The following is a 19,737-nucleotide window of genomic DNA, read 5'->3' as shown; positions in this document are numbered from 1 at the left end:
TATATTTTATTTGTATCATTACAGATGGCATGCGAATTCGGAGGTATGCAGTGCATCATGGTGCCATCCACAATCGATCGCACTGCCCACCGGTGGGCAGAAGAGTTGATGGCGCGAGTTACAACGGTGAAGCAAAAACTGGACAAGATCTGCCCAGCGTAGGCAACGGTACAAGGCTGTCGGGAACTGGTGGTTAACTGATGTGCCGCTGGAAAGTTTCCCAAATTCCGAATTTTTTACAAAGGAAGATATATGAATCTTCTCTTATTTGTATTGTGATTGAAAATTCCCATTTGAAAAATAATTTCCATGAAATTGTCCAGAAATTTCTGGCAACATTTCTAACTTACTTTTAGGAAATTTGCACATCTGTATGTAGCGGACAGTATCTTACAAGAAGCGTGTATTTTTAAGACAACTTGAGAAATCCACTTGTATTCTTGGAATAAGTATGGGTAGTAGGTACCTATCAATATTTTTCAAAAACTTTACGTAAAAATTTTATTGTGCCAAACAGTTGTCAAAGGAAAAGTCGCAGTAAGCGATAGTAAAAAATCGGAAATGTACTAAACATATTTCTATATTTATAAACACGGATATTTAGGAAACACGCGGTGTCCATCGGTTCAAGGGCCACAGGGTCCGGGGTTGCTCAAGTAAACAATAATTCCATCAATTGATTTAAGCATACAAGATTACGTAAGATGACGAAACATGTAAGTAAGTAAGGAATTTTCCTATAGGATAACTTCAACGTTAGAAATTATCCGCTATATATTTTTTATTTGTTTTTATAAGTAAGTATCGACATTACAAAAATAAATTTATGTTTTTAACCACCTTCATTTGAATTTTGAAAGTGATTTACAATTCTTTCCGATGTTTTTTTACATAATCCGGATTTCTCGAACATGGCGTTATATTTTATGCAATGTGAACATATGCTTTATGGAAGTAGGTATGTACCGTAAAACGGGGTGAGTAGGTTTCACGGGGAGAGGTGGCTTATGAATGGGGAGAGAAGGTTTGAGAGGGGGGTAAGAAGGGTTTTTAAGGCTACTGCCACAAAAATACTTCTCTTCTTCTTTCAAAATTACCTTTGTATGAAAAACTCTCTCACCCCAAATACGAGCCACTAGGTACGGGGTGAGGTGGGTTTTCCTCTTTATCGTCAAAGTTATGAAACAGAACTACCCAAAATAAAATACAAACGTCCGAACCACTATATATATACACCATTCAGTTTTGTATTTTCACAGAACGTAGGCCGTTCATTATAATAATTCGTCTTATATAGAAACGATTCTAGTCGTTCACATGTAAAATAATCTAATAATTTAGAACTGTTAAAATGGTCGTATAACCCATTCTCGTAGTTGTTCTGGGCTTAATAAAATTAGGCCATAATAAGTAAGTACATGTACAAAATGCTTGATCTAATTCTAAGTGAACTGAAATTTGTATTTATTTAAATTTACGAAAACTGTTTACATAAGGCCTCGTAGGTTTAATTAATGCCCCAATAAGTTTTATAATTCTACATATAAAAATATATTAAAGAGGACCAGTTTTTAGACAAACTTGTGATGATTTTATTTTCAAAGGTGTAGTCAGCAGCAGATGTTGCTAAGCGGATGAGGTGTTCAAAATTACCTAGACACGCTATTATTCTCCTAACAATAAAGTCGCGTCAAGATAATTTTGAACACTTGGCCCGCTTAGCAATTTCTGCTGCTAACTGTACCTTGTTTGTTTAAGCGCTACATCTGTGAATGTAATGTTGATGAATGATTTGCGTCAGCGTCATTATTTATATTTGCTCAACAACAATTCTAAAGAAATTGGAGAACGGTATAAGGAGAACTTACACTCTGTAATTACTCTTACATGTATAAGATAAACTTGTGTAAAGGTATGTTTCTACACTAATTCAATAATGTATAGCCAGCTGTAGGATAGCTTGATCCCCTGCTTAAAAAAATCTAGCTATAGTACAAAATCTGATTTTATGAATGAATTCATTAATTAATTCCAGTTATTCAGGCACTTGTCCCACCGCCGACGATGAGCGATAAGCTAGTAGAACGATAAACTAGAAACGACTGGGTGAGCGGCGAAAAGCGAGTGTTAGCTTTAATAGTTTTGTCGCTCGGCTATAGGCGAGTATTGGAGTGCGACGGGCTATTACTCGCATCACTCGCTCGGGCGGTGCAGCGTAGCCGAACACGCAGACTAATTGGTCTCGCAGCTTGAGTTCTAACTACGAAGCGAGCATCGCCGAGCGAGTACCGCTGAGCTATTTTTATCTTATCGCGGCGACAAACTAGTAGAGCGAGTGTTCTTGCCGGCAGTGTGAACAGCCAGCGATGAACTATTAATATATGTGTCTCTTTTACTAACACAGGATCCTAATCTTTTGTTCGTTTCTTGGGCGAGAAAATCGCCGATAGTTAATCGCTTACTCGCTCTTGGTGAGACAAGTGCCTCAATAATGGGTTCATTGCAATTTTTCAGCTCGCTGTACATTCATCTTCATCTCACGCCTTCAAGTCGTCTTGTTTCATGCGCATACGACTGACATGGCTGTGTATGCTACTTTAGAACTTATATGCTATTTTGCTTAGGGCATGGATTTCAGAAAAACTTATCGGCTATGTGGAGATCCTTGAAGTACCTTCCTGTCTCCTAGATTGTGCGTTCCTATAGTAGCATGTCTCCGCAAAAAAATGTCTTAGGTAACATGCAATTAACGTCTACCATGGTTTAACAACCAGCCTAAGATAATAAAGTTAAGAACATTTTGATTATAATTTGTAATTCAAACTGTTATTATCATTGATATACTGTATTTAAAGAATTAAATAATAATGGATGTTGTGATGTAGATTCATTTACCTGATCTCAAATACATAAATATATAATTGTATATAGGTAATCATTAAACCGTGTCTTTAGAATTCATTCGAAAATGTTTTGTCTCTATTAGGTTTTTCCCTAATCACGAGGCTTACCATAAATCTTGTAAATATTGTATTTAGCCATCAGAGTACATAAGTGCACGTTTTATATATTGAAGCCTATTATTATAGTATCTACTATGAAATGATGTTTAGCTATTGGTCTTTGTTAGATCATTAACATTATATCTGATATTAGAATACCTATGTATAATGTTTACCATGCGACAATATCTAATGACCTGTGAGAATGATATCCTCTCATTATGTATTCAAAAATATAGTAGTATCAATGCTACACTCTAAACTATGGAAATTATGTGGAAATTACTGTTTTGCCTTGTTTAAACGAATATCACAGTAATTTAAAAATTAGCCGGTGTATAAAATGACGAACTAAATATTGTCTGTATTGTTATATTTTTTCATGATAAAAAAACAATTTAAATGAGCCATTTTCAGCATTTTTTCCAGCACGGGGTAAAGTCTATTCCGTTCATAATTTATCCATTGTGACGTTCATTAATCATTATACACATGATAACCTGTATATATTTTTTTCAAAAAATACCGTTGTTTACCGAATTGATGATTTCGTTTCTTTAAATCTATTGAAGTAGATAATAACAATTAAGGTATTATTTTGAAGGGAACGAAGTACTTATAATACTTATACAGTTGAGTCTAGCATCCACCAGAGCTGAGTCAGATAGCGGAACGATGCACAAGTAAAATTTATCACAACCAATACATTCGCCAAGAAAAACGCACATACCAATGGGAACGCTTCCTCGAATTGCTCTACAATCTCACACAGTTTTGGTGGATGTTCACACTTAAAATAAATTACATCGGTACCTGTTCTTTAAGACCCTATGGCTTAGACTATTTGCTCACGTATTCAATTGTCTACTTTCCTGTAGATTTAAGAAGTGGGGCTGTACTATTAAAACATATCATATAACAATTTTACATATTAGGTACCTACCTATTATTCTATGTTTAAAAACTGCTTTAAAACTTTCACATTGAAGGCTTTCACAGTCCATGGAATAAATGAAGTATGATTTACTGTGGGTATCCTAAAACGTATTTTAATAGCAAACTCGTACCTTTTAAGTAAGTTGGGTCGTCAGACAGTTCCGGGGTGATTTCCTATTTCATTTTGACTCGCACAATCCGTCGCACCCAACACCAGCTCAGTTAAGTGGTACACCGTTTATAAATGTTAAAATGCTCTACCTCTGCTTTTTTAAGTTGGAATATTTTATAAACTTTCTAAAAGGGCGTAATGTAATTGATATTGATAATTATACACTGTCTTAAGCGCTGGTGGCCTAGCGGGCTTTCAATCCGGAGGTCGCGGGTTCAAACCCCGGCTCGTACCAATGAGTTTTTCGGATCTTATGTACGTAATATCATTTGATATTTGCCAGTCGCTTTTCGGTGAAGGAAAACATCGTGAGGAAACCGGACTAATCCCAATAAGGCCTAATTTCCCCTCTGGGTTGTAAGGTCAGATGGCAGTCACTTTCGTAAAAACTAGTGCCTACGTCAAATCATGGGATTAGTTGTCAAGCGGACCCCAGGCTCCCATGAGCCGTGGCAAAATGCCGGGATTACGCCAGGAAGAAGAGACACTGTCTTGTCAAAATTATACTTATTAATCTATTGGGAATTAGTTGCGTTTTTTGACTGCATTACAAACTGCCATAAGCCATAATACTTTTCTTTGTACAGTGAGCTGCAAAATTGCATGGACCCATGAATGGATTTAGTTTAATAAGTAACGGCTCGATTCTGAAAATGTATTAGATCTCTACTAGACCTCAGCAAGTTACGATATGGATAATTTAAAGATATTTGTAAGATAGATATGACAAATTTGACGTTTCCGCGATTCTGGAGGTCCTCTTGAACGATTTCGACAAGATAGATATGTCAAATTTGACGTTTCCGCGATTCTGGAGGTCCTCTTGAACGATTTCGACAAGTTATGACTTAGATATCCAAGTCACATCTAGTCGATATCTAATGTAAATCTAGTTGATCTCTATATCGTTTCTAGATCTTGTGATTATCTCGTTTCCCGAATACGCGCGTAAGTGGCCATGCACTTTTGCAGCTGGATGTACAATCAGCATCAATAGTACAACAGTAGTACAGTAGTAGTTAGCTGGTAGAACATTGCGCCAAAAGTAGTATCTGCCAAGCTCTCATAGTTTTAGGTAGAAAAGAAAAATGGGATGACGGATGTTACGAAAAGTCACGTGACTATATCCATACATTGTGTAAGTTTCGATTGACGTTTTCTACCAATGATTATCATCTTGGTTAGACCCCAGGTACCTATATCATATCACACACCATTTGTACCGAAAGTAGATACCTCATAACTTTTTTGGGTTTGGTACTACTCCTAAGAAACGTAAACTAAAAGAAGTTAGTCATGAAAATAATTATATTGTGAACATGAATCATTTTATTTTACTTTAGATTTTATTCTCGACTTATTATACTTATTGTTGTCCAACACGAGAAGCTAAACAGCGTTTGATAAGACACCAAACGAAGATTTAGTGTCAAAAAATATTCAGTGTCTATATTTTTATCTGTGATGTCTATTTTAGAGAAGGGTTGTATTGGAGTCAAGGAATAACGGATTTGTTAGCCGAATATTTATAAAGGTCTTTTTTAATAAAGAAAAATATTGACTAGAGGCTTTGTTTCATTTCCTTCCGTCTCAAGCATTGAACTATAGTTCGCACCAATAAAAGTCTGCAGCGGTTTGATAGCCCACGCAGTGTAAGTGTTATTTATAATATACGTCATCTATATATATAAATGCAAGTGTCCTGACTGACTGACTGACTGACTGACTGATTCATCAACGCAGAGCCGAAACTACAAAAGCCAGAAAGTTGAAATTTGCACACCAGATTGCATTTATAAAGTGTACAAGAGATAAGAAGCGATTTTGAGAAATTCAACCCCTAAGGGGGTTAAAAAGGGGATGAAAGTTTGTATGGGGTTAAAGTTTTCTTTTAAGCTAGGAATTTGAAACTTCGTAAAAAGATATGTTATTAAAATACAAGAAAACTAATTTCAGCGTTTTTGAAAATTCATCCCCTAAGGTGGTGAAAAAGGGGTTGAAAGTTTGTATGGAAATCAAAATTTTTTTCGAGTGGTGGACTTGAATCTTTGTATTTAGGGATATTATTAGAAGACAGGAAAAGTAATTTTAGCGTTTTGTAAAATTCATCCCTTAACAGGGTTAAAAAGGGGTTGAAAATTTTAATCCATTACAAATGCTTTGAAACTTCTTAGAAAGGCATAATAGCCGATTACAAAAAAAAGTGATTGCAACGTTTTTGGAAATTCAACCTCTAAGGGGGTTAAAAAGGGGATGAAAGTTCATCTTCGGGTGCAAATTTTATTTTAAGCTAGGAACTTGAAACTTTGTGAAAATGTATCAAATTTAAATACAAGAAAACTAATTTCAGCGTTTTAGCAAATTCATAAGGTGGTGAAAAAGGGGTTGAAAGTTTGTATGGATATCAAAATTTTTTTCGTGCGCGGGATTTGAATCTTTGTATTTGGGGATATTATTAGAAGACAATAAAAGTAATTTCAGCGTTTTGTAAAATTCATCTCCTAACAGGGTTAAAAAGGGGATGAAAGTTTGTATGGGGTTGAAGTTTTCTTTTGAGCTAGGAATTTGAAACTTCGTTAAAAGATGTATTATTAAAATACAAGAAAACTAATTTCAGCGTTTTTGAAAATTCATCCCCTAAGGTGATGAAAAAGGGGTTGAAAGTTTGTATGGATATCAAAATTTTTTTCGAGCGCGGGACTTGAATATTTGTATGTGGGGATATTGTTGGAAGGCAATAAAAGTAATTCCAGCGTTTTGTAAAATTCATCTCCTAACAGGGTTAAAAAGGGGATGAAAGTTTGTATGGGGTTGAAGTTTTCTTTTGAGCTAGGAATTTGAAACTTCGTTAAAAGATGTATTATTAAAATACAAGAAAACTAATTTCAGCGTTTTTGAAAATTCATCCCCTAAGGTGGTGAAAAAGGGGTTGAAAGTTTGTATGGATATCAAAATTTTTTTCGAGCGCGGGACTTGAATCTTTGTATGTGGGGATATTGTTGGAAGGCAATGAAAGTAATTCCAGCGTTTTGTAAAATTCATCCCCTAACAGGGTTAAAACGGGTTTCAAATTTTTAATCCATTACTAATGCTTTGAAAATTCTTAGAAAGGCATAATAGCCGATTACAAAACAAAGTAATTGCAACGTTCTTGGAATTTCAACCCCTAAGGGGGTTAAAAAGGGGATGAAAGTTCGTCTTCAGGTGCAAATTTTATTTGAAGCTAGGAACTTGAAACTTTGTAAAAAGGTATTAAATTAAAATAAAAGAAAACTAATTTCCGCGTTTTTGAAAATCATCCCTCAAGGTGGTGAGAAAGAGGTTGAAAGTTTGTATGGAGATCAGATATTTCGTGAGTGCGGAACTTTAATCTTTGTATAAGGGCATAGGTACCTATTATGAGAATACAAGAAAAGTAATTTCAGCAACCAACATCAAAATCCACTTGAAATAAAACTTCATACAACTTGCTAAAAAAGAAAAGTACTTAATTTCAACATTGCTTGGATATGAAAATTATAGGTAGGTACTAAAGATGTAAAATGTTGAAGATAAGATTCCACGCGGACGAAGTCGCGGGCAACAGCTATACGTATATATTTCTCGGGACAGGGAATAAGATGAAATTGTGTGCACCCATTCCTTGATAGAGGACACTACTGTATCATGAATACTAGCGACATCCTTCGTTTGATTCCGTAACTAACGAAACACAGAGCGCCAGATGTGGTACCGTAGCACCTTAAAGCGGCAGATGTCAGCGTTAATATCGTTTTAAACTATTTTGAAACCAGTTTTAAATCTAACAAGTAATATCAGATTATTTATTTCTTTTTCAATCTTCGCAAATTGTGAAAAGTTTCCAATAAGTCTGAAATTACTGGAAAACTTCACGAGTAGTAGTAGGTACCTACAGAAAAATCCGGTTTAACTCAGTATGTAGTGAGTGAGAAGTGTGACTACGTGCCACCCGCAAAAAATGGTAGAATGATTTGTACGGTAAGATATCGCTTAGGCTCCTCCTTTCCGACATGTCGAAAGCCGTTGTTGCTCGAGTTACACTATACAGGGTGATCAATCCAAATGGGTCAGTATGGAGAAGTCAGAAACTATAAGAGATAGCGAAATCTGTTCTTAGGAACCATGGCTTCGATTTTAGATTTAATAATAATGGCATTCAATTTTTTTTTAATCTGTCATACATAACCGGGATTCGAACCTGGTCAATATTCTTGTTGTTTGTTTGTATGGCAACTTTTAAACGATGCGTGATAGGTGGGGGGTGCTCGACCAAATATCATAGAGGGCCCCGAGACAAAACAAACTACATTAAAAAAATTCAAAATGGCCGACTTTTTTTTAATTTTTTCAAGTTGGTCCGAGCGCGCTGAGATTTGGCATGCGGCGAGCCTGGGGGCCCAAAATTACCATGCCAAAAATTTTTTTGGAAAAATCCAAAATAGCGGCGGACACGGGCAAAGTCAAATTTACAAGTAGGTTAAGCGAGCCCGAAGAGCGAGCTTCAGGCCGGGAGGCCAAAGGCTGACCCTGGCGGAGGGCCGAAGGCCCGGAGTTTCCACCCCGACTCCCAAAACACGACTCCCAATAGGAAAAGTGTTGGGTCGTGTTTAAGCTCCAACTTCCCCCTCTCGTGTGACGCTTCGGGCCTTCGGCCCTACGCGGAACTCGGCCTTCGGCCTTCGCAAGCCTGGACGCTTCGCTCATCAAGACAGTTGACTTGGTATGGTAGAACGCTTGGAAGCACCCCATTCACGCAGCTCGGCCTTCAGCCTCGCGTTTTGAGAGTCGGGGTGGAAGCTCCGGGCCTTCGGCATTCCGCTGGGGTCGGCCTTCGGTCTCCCGGCCTGAAACTCGCCCTTCGGGTTCGCTTAACCTACTTGGAAATTTTTGTCCGCCGCCATTTTAGATTTTTTCAAAAATTTTTTTTGACATGGTAATCTTGGGCCTTTAGGCTCGCCGCATGCCAAATCTCAGTGCGCTCGGACTAACTTGAAAAATTAAAAAAAAAGTCGGCCATTTTGATTTTTTTTAATGTAGTTTGTTTTGTCTCGGGGCTCTCTATGATATTTGGTCGAGCACCCCCCACCTATCACGCGTCTTTTAAAAGTTGCCATACAAACAAACAACAAGAATATTGACCAATGTTCGAATCCCGGTTATGTATGATAGATAAAAAAAAAATTGAATGCCATTATTATTAAATCTAAAATGGAAGCCATGGTTCCTAAGAACAGATTTCGCTATCTCTCATAGTTTCTGACTTCCCCATACTGACCCATTTGGATTGATCACCCTGTATATTATACTACTCTTTGAGTTACACTATTTCCTGATGGTGTCAGTCAGATTTAAGGATAATTCTCTTTGCTGTCAGTGTCAAGTAACTGCGTGCGAATAGATAATTATACGCTTATTTCTATAATTTATTTTATAGCTATTTTCAATAAAAATTTTATTTATAAATAAGTACAAAAGGAAGTAATTTGTTTTAACTAAACGAGACCTAACTTTCAAATAATATTAAACTCTTTAGTGAACCATAATAAATAGTTTATTGGACAATAATCAGTGAAATTGAGCGATTGAGTGATTTTTAGCAAATAAAATTTTGAATTTGAATTTGAAATTAAGTGTCTGAAACTCAGTCTGAAACTAGTTAAAATAAAAGATGAAAAATATTCAATCAGTAAGTTCCATTGGTCAAGCTGGGAGGCAGCCGTGTGCGTTTTTGGATTCTTTATACCCGGTAAGAGATATAAAATGCATTACATGCTTTTGATCTAGATATAAACAACATTTCTTAACAAATAGGAAACCGACATTGATGTAGTTATAGGTATCGAAAATTATATAATATTCAATTTAATGGTCTTCATCAACAGTTTGAGTTTGTCGACCACCAATTGGTGTTTGTCGAGGAAAAATCTTTCATAAGTTGGCGGACATACTTAAACATGAATAAACACATTATCCTGACGAATAAAGAACCTTTTTAAAATCGGTAAAAAATAGATGTACTTGGAATTACATGTATGTTTGGAATTTAGTTTTCTTTATAGAGAAATATTTATCCAATCATATAGGTGTTCGGAGGATCTAGAAGAAAGTTTAAAAAATAATTCTTTTATAATGATGTATACATTTTAAATAGGTATAGCGAGCTGCATAAGTGCAAGAACACATTATGAATGCAATTAATTCATAAAGTTGTTATTGCTATAAAATTAAAGTATCTATGTATGAAATCCTCAATTTCGCGTGCACAATACGGTAGCTTCAAACCTCTTTAACAATTTTCCGAAATCCCCAAGTAATCTAAACAACTATACCCTTGTCCTACCTAACCGCTCCATATTTGCGGAGTTGTAATTTATAATTAACCCTGGAGGCAGCCACTTAAGTTTCAGCGATACTACAAATCACTGAGATAAGGGGAAGCTGTGTCTGAACCCACGTATGACTAATGCGCTCAATTAGCCGGACCGTGCCGGTCGCCTGTTTACTCTTTCGCCGACTTGGATTATATACAAACAGCGCCCCGCTTCGTTATTTGCAGCTGAACTAAACAAACATTTAACTCGGTTGAAGATTTGGTGCTAAATGGTTGTAAAACACAATCACTTCTTAAGCTAGTTATCTTTAATATACTTCTTGGGTAATTTTATCCAGATGTTCCAAAAAACGCGTCATTTTCGTATATCCATATTTAACTGTTCTAGCCGGACCAGCATGCAACATTACTGAAAAATAACTGATATTTATTTACCGTTCTTTACGTGACACAATTTGCTTAGTTGATCCTAAAAAAAGTTTGTTTAATAAGTTTCATGCAGTCCGTCGCTATCTAAGAAAAATTTAAATCTATCTGAATAATACATAACAGGAAAGCCTAGTATAATCGGCTCAGCCGACAAATCCAATTTGATTGCATGTTTAATGTAATTAATTACAAAATGAATTATTTATAAGCAATTCAAAATGTCCCTCATTGAACTTTGATTTAGGGAAATGAACTGTAATACAGCGAGCCATGTAAAGTAAGCCGCGGCGCTGACGAGCGAACTTCCCGCGAGGAGCAATAATAAATACACTCTAATTTAACTTCGCAACAAATGAAGGCAATTAGGTGGAACATAACAGTTTTATTTATCTAGTGGCAAGCTCGCCGGAGATTTGTGCTCCTAATTTGTACGATGTTTGTTGTATATGATGGCAAGCTTACAAGTTTATAATGTTAGCAAATTTGTCTTAGTACCTAACGTCTTTGATCGCATTTACTTGGATAGAGACTATCTTTATATCTTGAGTAAATTCTACGCCCAGTCACCCAGTACAAAAAACTACGTGTTTCAATAGGTATTTATTATCGATTGCGCGGATAAGCTTTTTATTTACGTAAAATACAACAAATTTTTCCGTAATTTGTTGGTTCAGGAGGCACTGCTTTGAAGTCTCAACGTTACACCGGAGCCGTACTCTTGGAATAGCGCTTTTGTTATCAGATCTTTTCCTCGCATTTCCTTTAAAACGTTACCTAGCGACGAAACAAAATTACCTGCCGTGTAAACGGTTTGCCTCGGTAGACGCAAAAATTAATACATAACGTACTTTTCTTGGCGAGTGAAAATAAAGGGCGGAGTTATAACGAGAGAGAATTGTAACAACCAACGGGAGCAATAAGCGGGCGAGTTGCGGCTGGTAACGTCCATGAAACTTTGACCATAACGGAGGCCTTGTGCGATTAAAGTAATATCCTCCAGACTGGTTCGCAGTGCACCCGCTCCCGCTGCGCTAGTAATGTGTACTAGATTCCCCGTAAACTACTTGCAAAGTGTCGCCGCTGAGATACACTGCTAGGCGGTTTTATGGCTGCTTAGTTTTTCAAGCTATGGTTACAGAGCCCGCTGACTTTCTCCGTGAAATACAGCTCGCATGGAAACTTTTTTGGCGGCAACTACGTTGTTGTTGTTTAAGTATGCTGAATTTTCACTTAAAGTACTTCTTAGTGTGTTAGTATTTTTTTAACTTTGTTGTTTTCTGGCTTAAATGGTTTCCTGGTGTTTAAAATGATCAATGCGTTTTGCAAGATATTTATATTCAGTCTCAATTATGCTTATACTTATTTTATAATTTTACTTTTTAGATACGGTCATTAATATATCATCCGTAAGATTTAAAACGGAAATACATCCAAGTAGTGTTATAGTTTTGGAATTCTTTGCACATAAAATATAATTCAGTAGTAGATACAATGAGAATTTTTGAGAACATCGGCGCGATTTGGAAATTGAATTAGAGATTCACTAGATATGAAATAGTAAAGATATGTGACGTTCCACGGCAAAAGGTATCATTGCCCCGGCTGAATGTAGGAGCGGCGTTAATAATAGCGTTAGAACGCCAGCCGCCATAAGGTATCTTTACTATTTCATATCTAGTGAATCTCTAATTCGTATCCCGAATCGCACCTCATGTCTTTTGTCCTTTTATTTAAATATTTCTTTGATTACTACAGTCTGCTCTGAGGTTTTCCTAAAATACTATACTATACGTACTTATATCTAGAATTCAGGAACAATATAAAAAAATATGATTGAAGCACTTCGGAAAAAAATATTTTAAAACGCAGGAAGTAGACCTGGACAACTGTCAGTTCAATCTTTTTACACTGAAATACCTATATAATGATTTTTGTGCGATTTTCACTGACATTTACTTATTACGTCTTTATTTTTATTAGCTTCATAATAAAAACTTATGCCTAATTAAAAAGCTGATGTGTATTGAAAGTGTAGGAACACTGGATTGACATCATGAAGAAACAGAACAGGACGTGCCCTGACAAGAGCAGTTTTATGTTGTTCTGAGAAGAACATTTCTGTGTTTCTGCCAAAACACATGATGTCAATCCAGTGTTCCCACAAAAGTCATAAAAATGAAACTAGCGGATTATCCGCTGACTGTATTCTCATAACACACAATTCGGATTATTACCAGCAGTTAATATTTGGGTATGCATTAACTCAATTTAGCGTGCATTAAGCCGTCATCATTTTGCTATAAATTCAATACATCAAAAGCGACTTTAAAATAAATGAGACTAACTCATACAGATTTTGTTCAGGCACCTATTAGGTTTGAATTTGGCTTTCGTTAATCGGCCTCTTATTATTTCCGTTATTTGTCTGTCTGAGGCTATATAAATTAAAACAAAAATGCGTTTATACGTACAACTCACAACGGCAAGTTTGTTGAATAAATTACGAAATATTTAGGTACAAAGATTTTTTAATGACACGTGAATACCGGCAGCTACAATTATCCGCGTGTGGGTGCCGCCTAAAATATCAGCGCAATTTGACAACACGAGCAGTTCCATTCAAACGCTCAAACATGCGGAACGGGTAAAATGTTGCCAATAAAAAAGGTCAAACGGATGGCCCGAGGTCCGATTTTCAATATCTCACGACAGTCGCAGGTAGAGGGTGTATTTTTAGGTGAAACCTGTCGAATACATCCTCATTTTGTCTATCAATCGCATCTTTCGCCTGAACATGTGGAGGCTTCCCGAAAAATATTTGTTGCAATGATCATACTTCTTTCTTTCATACTTTTAAATGCAGAATGTTTTCCCGCTTAAACTTGCGGACAAGACTTATTTACATTACATTCAGGGCGTGGAATGGTTTGTTAAAATCGAGCTGCTTCAAAAGTCTGCGGTAACCGCTTTCTCGTACAAATGCAGTTTTCCTTTTGAATTAATAAGCAAAATGAGTACAACTATAAAGTGTTTTCTTTAAGGATTGAAATATTTCACGTAATTATGTAAGTTATAACATGGTCAATAGGCAGAAAACCAGCATTATATAAAAATAGAAATTATGTACAACACAACACAAGCCTTCTTGAGTTTACCGTAGAATTAAGTCAATTTGTGTAAGAATGTCCTTATAATATTTATTTATTTACTGTATTGTCGCCATTAATTTCGGGGTGACCCCGTAGTAAAGCATCAAATTCCCTCATAGGTTCCTATAGTAAAGTTTCATAAAACTCGTTGAGTCCATTTTAGACAAATGTAGAAAAATTTACTGTGGCTACTTATCAATTTAAAGTAAGTAACATAATCACCCTAGACACCTAGGTACACTTTATGGTACATTACAAGTTGAACAGACAACTTATTGAAATATTGAAGTGTCTCATAGGTTTATTGTTTTTATGTAGTAATTTCAAGTATTTCATATTGATCTTCGTAATGGTTATAAGCAATTACATCGCATCGAAAGGCGCCGTTTGCATATCTACTGCTACACATCTGCACCTTGCATGTATGTAAACGACATTGTCTGGTATCGGCTATTTCCATGCCTGCATTCGACTTGGATTTGGCAATAACCATTTCATCGGCGATCGAATGGTCTCCTCGACGCCGGGAACTGTCGGCAGCATTGCTTAGCCGATATGTAGATTTTACTCTGAATGCAATGGATGCACAATTCACTTCTAGCATTTGAATGTCCGTGACGTCAAAATGTCTAAACTATTAGAAAGTCAATAGAAAACTACTATATTGTGATATTCTTCACTTTTTTTTTTACAGTTTTTACTACTTCATTTTAAGTACCTATATAATGAAATACGCAGTTTCAAACTTATTGTGGTGTTGGAAGGAAATAAATTTCAATATTTTTAACTTCTTTTTTTGATAGATACCTGCTCTTTCACGATTTTTACACAGAACACCCTGCGATGCTGAGATAAAGGATTATTAAATAGTAAAAACAGCGTAGTAATTATATTTCCAAACACATATCTGTTCAATTCTAGTGGTTTTTAAAATATACAGCGAAATACTATTAAATATTTTCCGCTGAACTCGCTACGCTTTTTCGTAGCTATCACAAACGTAAAGCAATATCTACTGATATCGATATATACCTATCTATAATATCATTCAATATAAGAATGTTATGTACTTACTTCAACAAGCAAAATGTTAAAAAACCTTTAAGTACCCGAATACGTTGTATTTCCGTCAGTTCTCCTGGGTTAATAGGATATAATATAATAAAATATATATTCGCTTACTTATTTACTTTCATTTCTGACTCCACATAATGCGACTTCCTCACTTAAAGGTTGTTTCAGAAGAGAAAAACATACTTAATTATGTATATCGGAAGTGCATTAATGTAGTACATATCTTACAACCTTTATTAGGAAAATATATCGTTGCCGAAGGTGACTGCTAAATTCATTCCAATCCTATTCAGCTTGGCTCACGGAAACTAATCCAGTTTGAACAGGCCGAGATACTAAAATCTGTATGTCGAAGCTACCGGCAGATCCGCCACAGTGGCCTGCTACGAGATGCGAGAATAGACACGAGCCCAACCCTCTCTCAGATTGCGACGTCGACTGCATACATTCTACATAAATGGTTTTCCAAGTCTGGAAAAGAGATGAGACTTCAATCTCGTAACGAAATTATCTAGACTTATCTAACTACACACATTTAATAATCTTTAAAAAAATGGTGAGAATTTCAGAATTTGATTAAAGCAAAATGCCGATTGTTACACTCAATTTAAAACGTCAATGGTATTAAACACCCGCATATCAGATGAGGCAAGCATTACATAAGGGAAACTCTTTACACATATGAATAACACCATCGTTTACCTGCAAACTTTATTGAAAATCGGGCCGACAGCGATCCGTTTTACCTTTTTTATTATCGGAACGTTTCACTTGTTCCGCATTGTTGACTCTCAAATTGACTCATTTTTATTTCTCTAGATTGAAAGCTGTATTTATCAAAGTGAATTCATGACAAAATGTTTGTTATTCCTGCGCTCGTTAAGGTCTCTTTGTTTTACAATGTTTTTGTGAGGTGTGGGGCGTGCTGCGTGCAAATTATTATTTGTTCTGACCATCAAGCAGCTCTGTATATATATATATATATATCTCTAGGTTTGATTAGATTCCCCATTTAAATAAATAACGCTTATTTGATCGGGACTCCAACGAGGGCGTAGGAAGGAAGAAACTACGCGAGGAAGGGCCGCGCTTTGTTGGTGCGTATAAAAGAAGCAGGTGCGCAAGGGTAAATTTCCGCCAACGAGAAAAATTCCTTACGTGAGACGTGAAAGGAAAAGGTATTTTCTAATAAACACTGACATTGGTAGGCCCCTGCTCTTTAATAAGCAACTATTTGGTGTTGTGTTTTTATACTGACAATATAATGTTATTGCGATGAATTCAATGTGCTAGCTATTTCTCAAATAAGTATCACCGCAGAATATTAAAATAGGTAGTTTATTTTCAGAACAAGAATATTTATTAGGAATGCAAATGAAACAACTGATAAATTGAACAGAAGAAATACTAAGAATTATTAAAAAAATATTTATGGGTTTGAAAATTAGGCGAACGACATATAATTGACAGGTGCAAGATGATGAACTGAGGTTACCGACAATAGAATAGAAGCAGTTTAGCGAGTAATAAATAAGTTCAATGTAAGTAATTAATATTTTGACAGATTATCTGGTATTGCTACCTGCATCTGTTCTCGTTTACCTAGTGTATCTTACATATTAAATAAAATGCGATTATTTTAGCTGTATATTTAATAAATGCTATGAGTAGGTAAATGACGTCCATTTCAGGTGGATGATAACGAGTACGTAAGCAATGCCTAGCCAAGATGACAATCCTATTCTAAGTAAATTATTTCTACAAATAAACATTAAAAATCGAACGTGACTCTGTGAAATAATTGCACTAACTAGCTGCCTAGCTTTAACAAAGAGTATAGGTACTTAATGAAAAAAAAACCGGCCAAGTGCGAGCCGGACTCGCGTTTCTAGGGTTCCGTACATAAGTCCGACTCACGCTTGACTGCATATTTCTAATAGGTTTTCCTGACATCTAATAGGTAAAGAACTATTTTGTTTTTCAAAATTTTATATAACTTCGAACCTATGTATTTTAAAATTATGAAAAAAACATGTCCATCTTTGGGTCACTAATTTACATACGTGTACTAAATTTTAACTTAATTGGTCCAGTAGTTTCCGAGAAAATAGGCTGTGACAGACGGACAGACAGACAGACGCACGAGTGATCCTATAAGGGTTCCGTTTTTTCCTTTTGAGTTACGGAACCCTAAAAAAGTTCTAACATAACCTCTTGACAATATAATATTTTAAACTTTCGCATTTTGAACACATATTGACTCACATTATAGACGGGTCTAACGCGAATATATTATATTCAATTACCTTGATACCGTCTATAATGTGAGTTAATATAACCTCTTGACAACTGGCGATGGCACTTTTTTGAAAAACAGCCTAGGTATCATTAGGTACAACATTTATTCGTGAGAATAGGAAAACAACCCAGCTTTTAGGAGCAACGTCCTAACTAGAGACGACTTTGCGTGTGCAGGACCTAGCAGAGACAGTCGTGGAGTCGCGGTAGCCTGTACAATGTACCTACTGGTAGTATATGCCTACTGGTAGGAGTGGTAGGTGGTAGTAATTGCGCTGGTGCAGTGGAGTGCGACATCAGTAATTGCTCGGCGGGGGACAGTGACAGTCGCCTGATGAATGGAACCGGGAAAATTCACTCCGCGGAAAAAACTCTAGACATTTCTGTAAATTAAAACTGTAGCAAAGGCTGATCTTGTTATCTACCTAGTTGCTCGTTTAATTCGTTTGCTCTATTTTGGACTTAGTAATTGAGCTTTTCCATCAGATGTACGAACTAGTTAGTTAGTAGTAGAAGATTTTCTACCGAGCCAGAATATTTCGAAAACTTTGAAATCTTGCCTAATAAATAGGTACAAATTATTAGGGTAAGAACATAACATGACACATATTTGGTGCAATAAATTGAGTGATTCTTGAGGAAGGATTAAAGGCCTGTGCACACCGGATGCGTGTGCGTGACGTGTACGTGCGCGTGCGGCGTTGTAGTATACAGATTCTTATGAGAGACGGCACACCGCTTGCGTGACGTGTGCGTGTGCGGCTCCAACATTTTAGCGCACGCACACGCGCACGTCACGCACACGCAAGCCGGTCGTGCACAGGCCTTAAATGTATAATTTGTTAAGATTTTGTGTAACCCGTGCGAAGCCTGGGTGGGTCGATAGTGTAATAAAATATGTAAAGTATTTTTTTCTCTTCTTACCCTCAAAACACCAGTAAAAAGCTGGCGTTTAATATATTTCGACCAACCACAGCGAAAAAATGAGGTCACCAGTGGAGGCCAGATATTTTAGTTTCAAAACGCTATCTGGGTTGTGTTTCAATGTCTTCGTGGCTTGGCATTAAGTAGGTACCAGTTTTACCTTTTTAGGGTTCCGTACCTCAAAAGGAAAAAACGGAACCCTTATAGGATCACTCGTGCGTCTGTCTGTCCGTCTGTCCGTCTGTCACAGCCAATTTGCTCCGAAACTACCGGACCAATTAAGTTGAAATTTGGTACACATATGTAAGTCTGTGACTCAAAGACGGATATGTAACGTCAACAAATGAATTTTAAACATAGGGGCTACTTTTGGGGGGTAAACGATAAAATTAAAAAACAAAGTTTTGAAAACTATAACGTGTTACATATCAAACGAAAGAGCTCATTTTGGGAATCTCAAATATATTTTTGTTATAAATTTAGGATAAAAATTTTAGAAGTTATTCAAGAAAATATACATAAAATGACCATTCCCCCCCCTCTATCTCCGAAACTACTGGGTCTAAAATTCTGAAAAAAATACACAAAATAGTCCTTTACCTAAAGATGACAGGAAAACCTATTAGAAATCTAGAGTCAAGCGTGAGTCGGATTTAAGAACATAAATGCGGTTAACGTTTTTTTAGCGACACAGCCGCAATGGTTTAAGTGAAACGTGATGTAGACAGCTATTGCGAAGGCCATAGGCCGATATCCGCATAAGGCCGAAGGCCCGAAGCGTCCCAAAGTGGCGTTCCTTTAGCTTCAAGCGTGAGTCGGACTGAAGACAAAAAATGCGACTAGGTTGTAACTGGCACATAGCCGCAATGGTACTTGTAGTACAGTCAACAGCAGAAGTTGTTCAAAATTACCTTGACATGCTCTTATTGTCTTAAGGCGATATGATTCGACTCATCAACGAATCTGAGGGGGTGAGGTGCGCGGCAAACCGTGAAGCCCCGCCCGCGCGTCCCGAACCGCTCGACGAGCACGTGAGCGCGCGCTGTGCGCGGCGGCGATAGCAAACGGGTCACAGTATAAGGATCTTATGATGGCAGTATTTTAACCATACCGTGCAAGGGTCACGTTTTTATACTTTTTATTGTATATGTATATATTTTTTGCATTACGTGTTTCTGATCATTATATTTAGAATTATTATTTTTACAGAGCCATGTGTACTTATTATTTAGTGATCGGTAACAACGTTTTAATTTAATGGCAGCGTAGTAGAATTAAAGTACCGAAAGGAAATAAACATATATATAGATAAATTAAAACAAAAATGCGTTTATACGTATAATTCACAACGGCAAGTTTGTTGAATAAATTGCGAAATATTTAGGTACAAAGATTTTTTAA

General features: G+C 36.5%; 1 protein-coding gene across 1 annotated transcript in view; it reads left to right on the top strand.

The window, feature by feature from the left end:
- The window catches only part of LOC134667326 (uncharacterized), a 55,642-nt gene extending 49,968 nt beyond the window's left edge, over positions 1-5,674 (top strand). Inside the window, exon 8 of the mRNA XM_063524671.1 lies at positions 25-5,674. Within this exon, the coding sequence (XP_063380741.1) occupies positions 25-162 (138 nt within the window). The 3' untranslated portion in view covers positions 163-5,674. The remainder of the gene's footprint in view (positions 1-24) is intronic.
- The last annotated feature ends 14,063 nt before the right edge of the window (positions 5,675-19,737 follow it).

The sequence above is a fragment of the Cydia fagiglandana genome, chromosome 9 (assembly GCF_963556715.1).
Source record: "Cydia fagiglandana chromosome 9, ilCydFagi1.1, whole genome shotgun sequence".
NCBI lineage: Eukaryota > Metazoa > Arthropoda > Insecta > Lepidoptera > Tortricidae > Cydia > Cydia fagiglandana.
The sequence above is the reverse complement of the archived record's forward strand: the minus strand, read 5'-3'. Positions and strand labels throughout refer to the sequence as shown.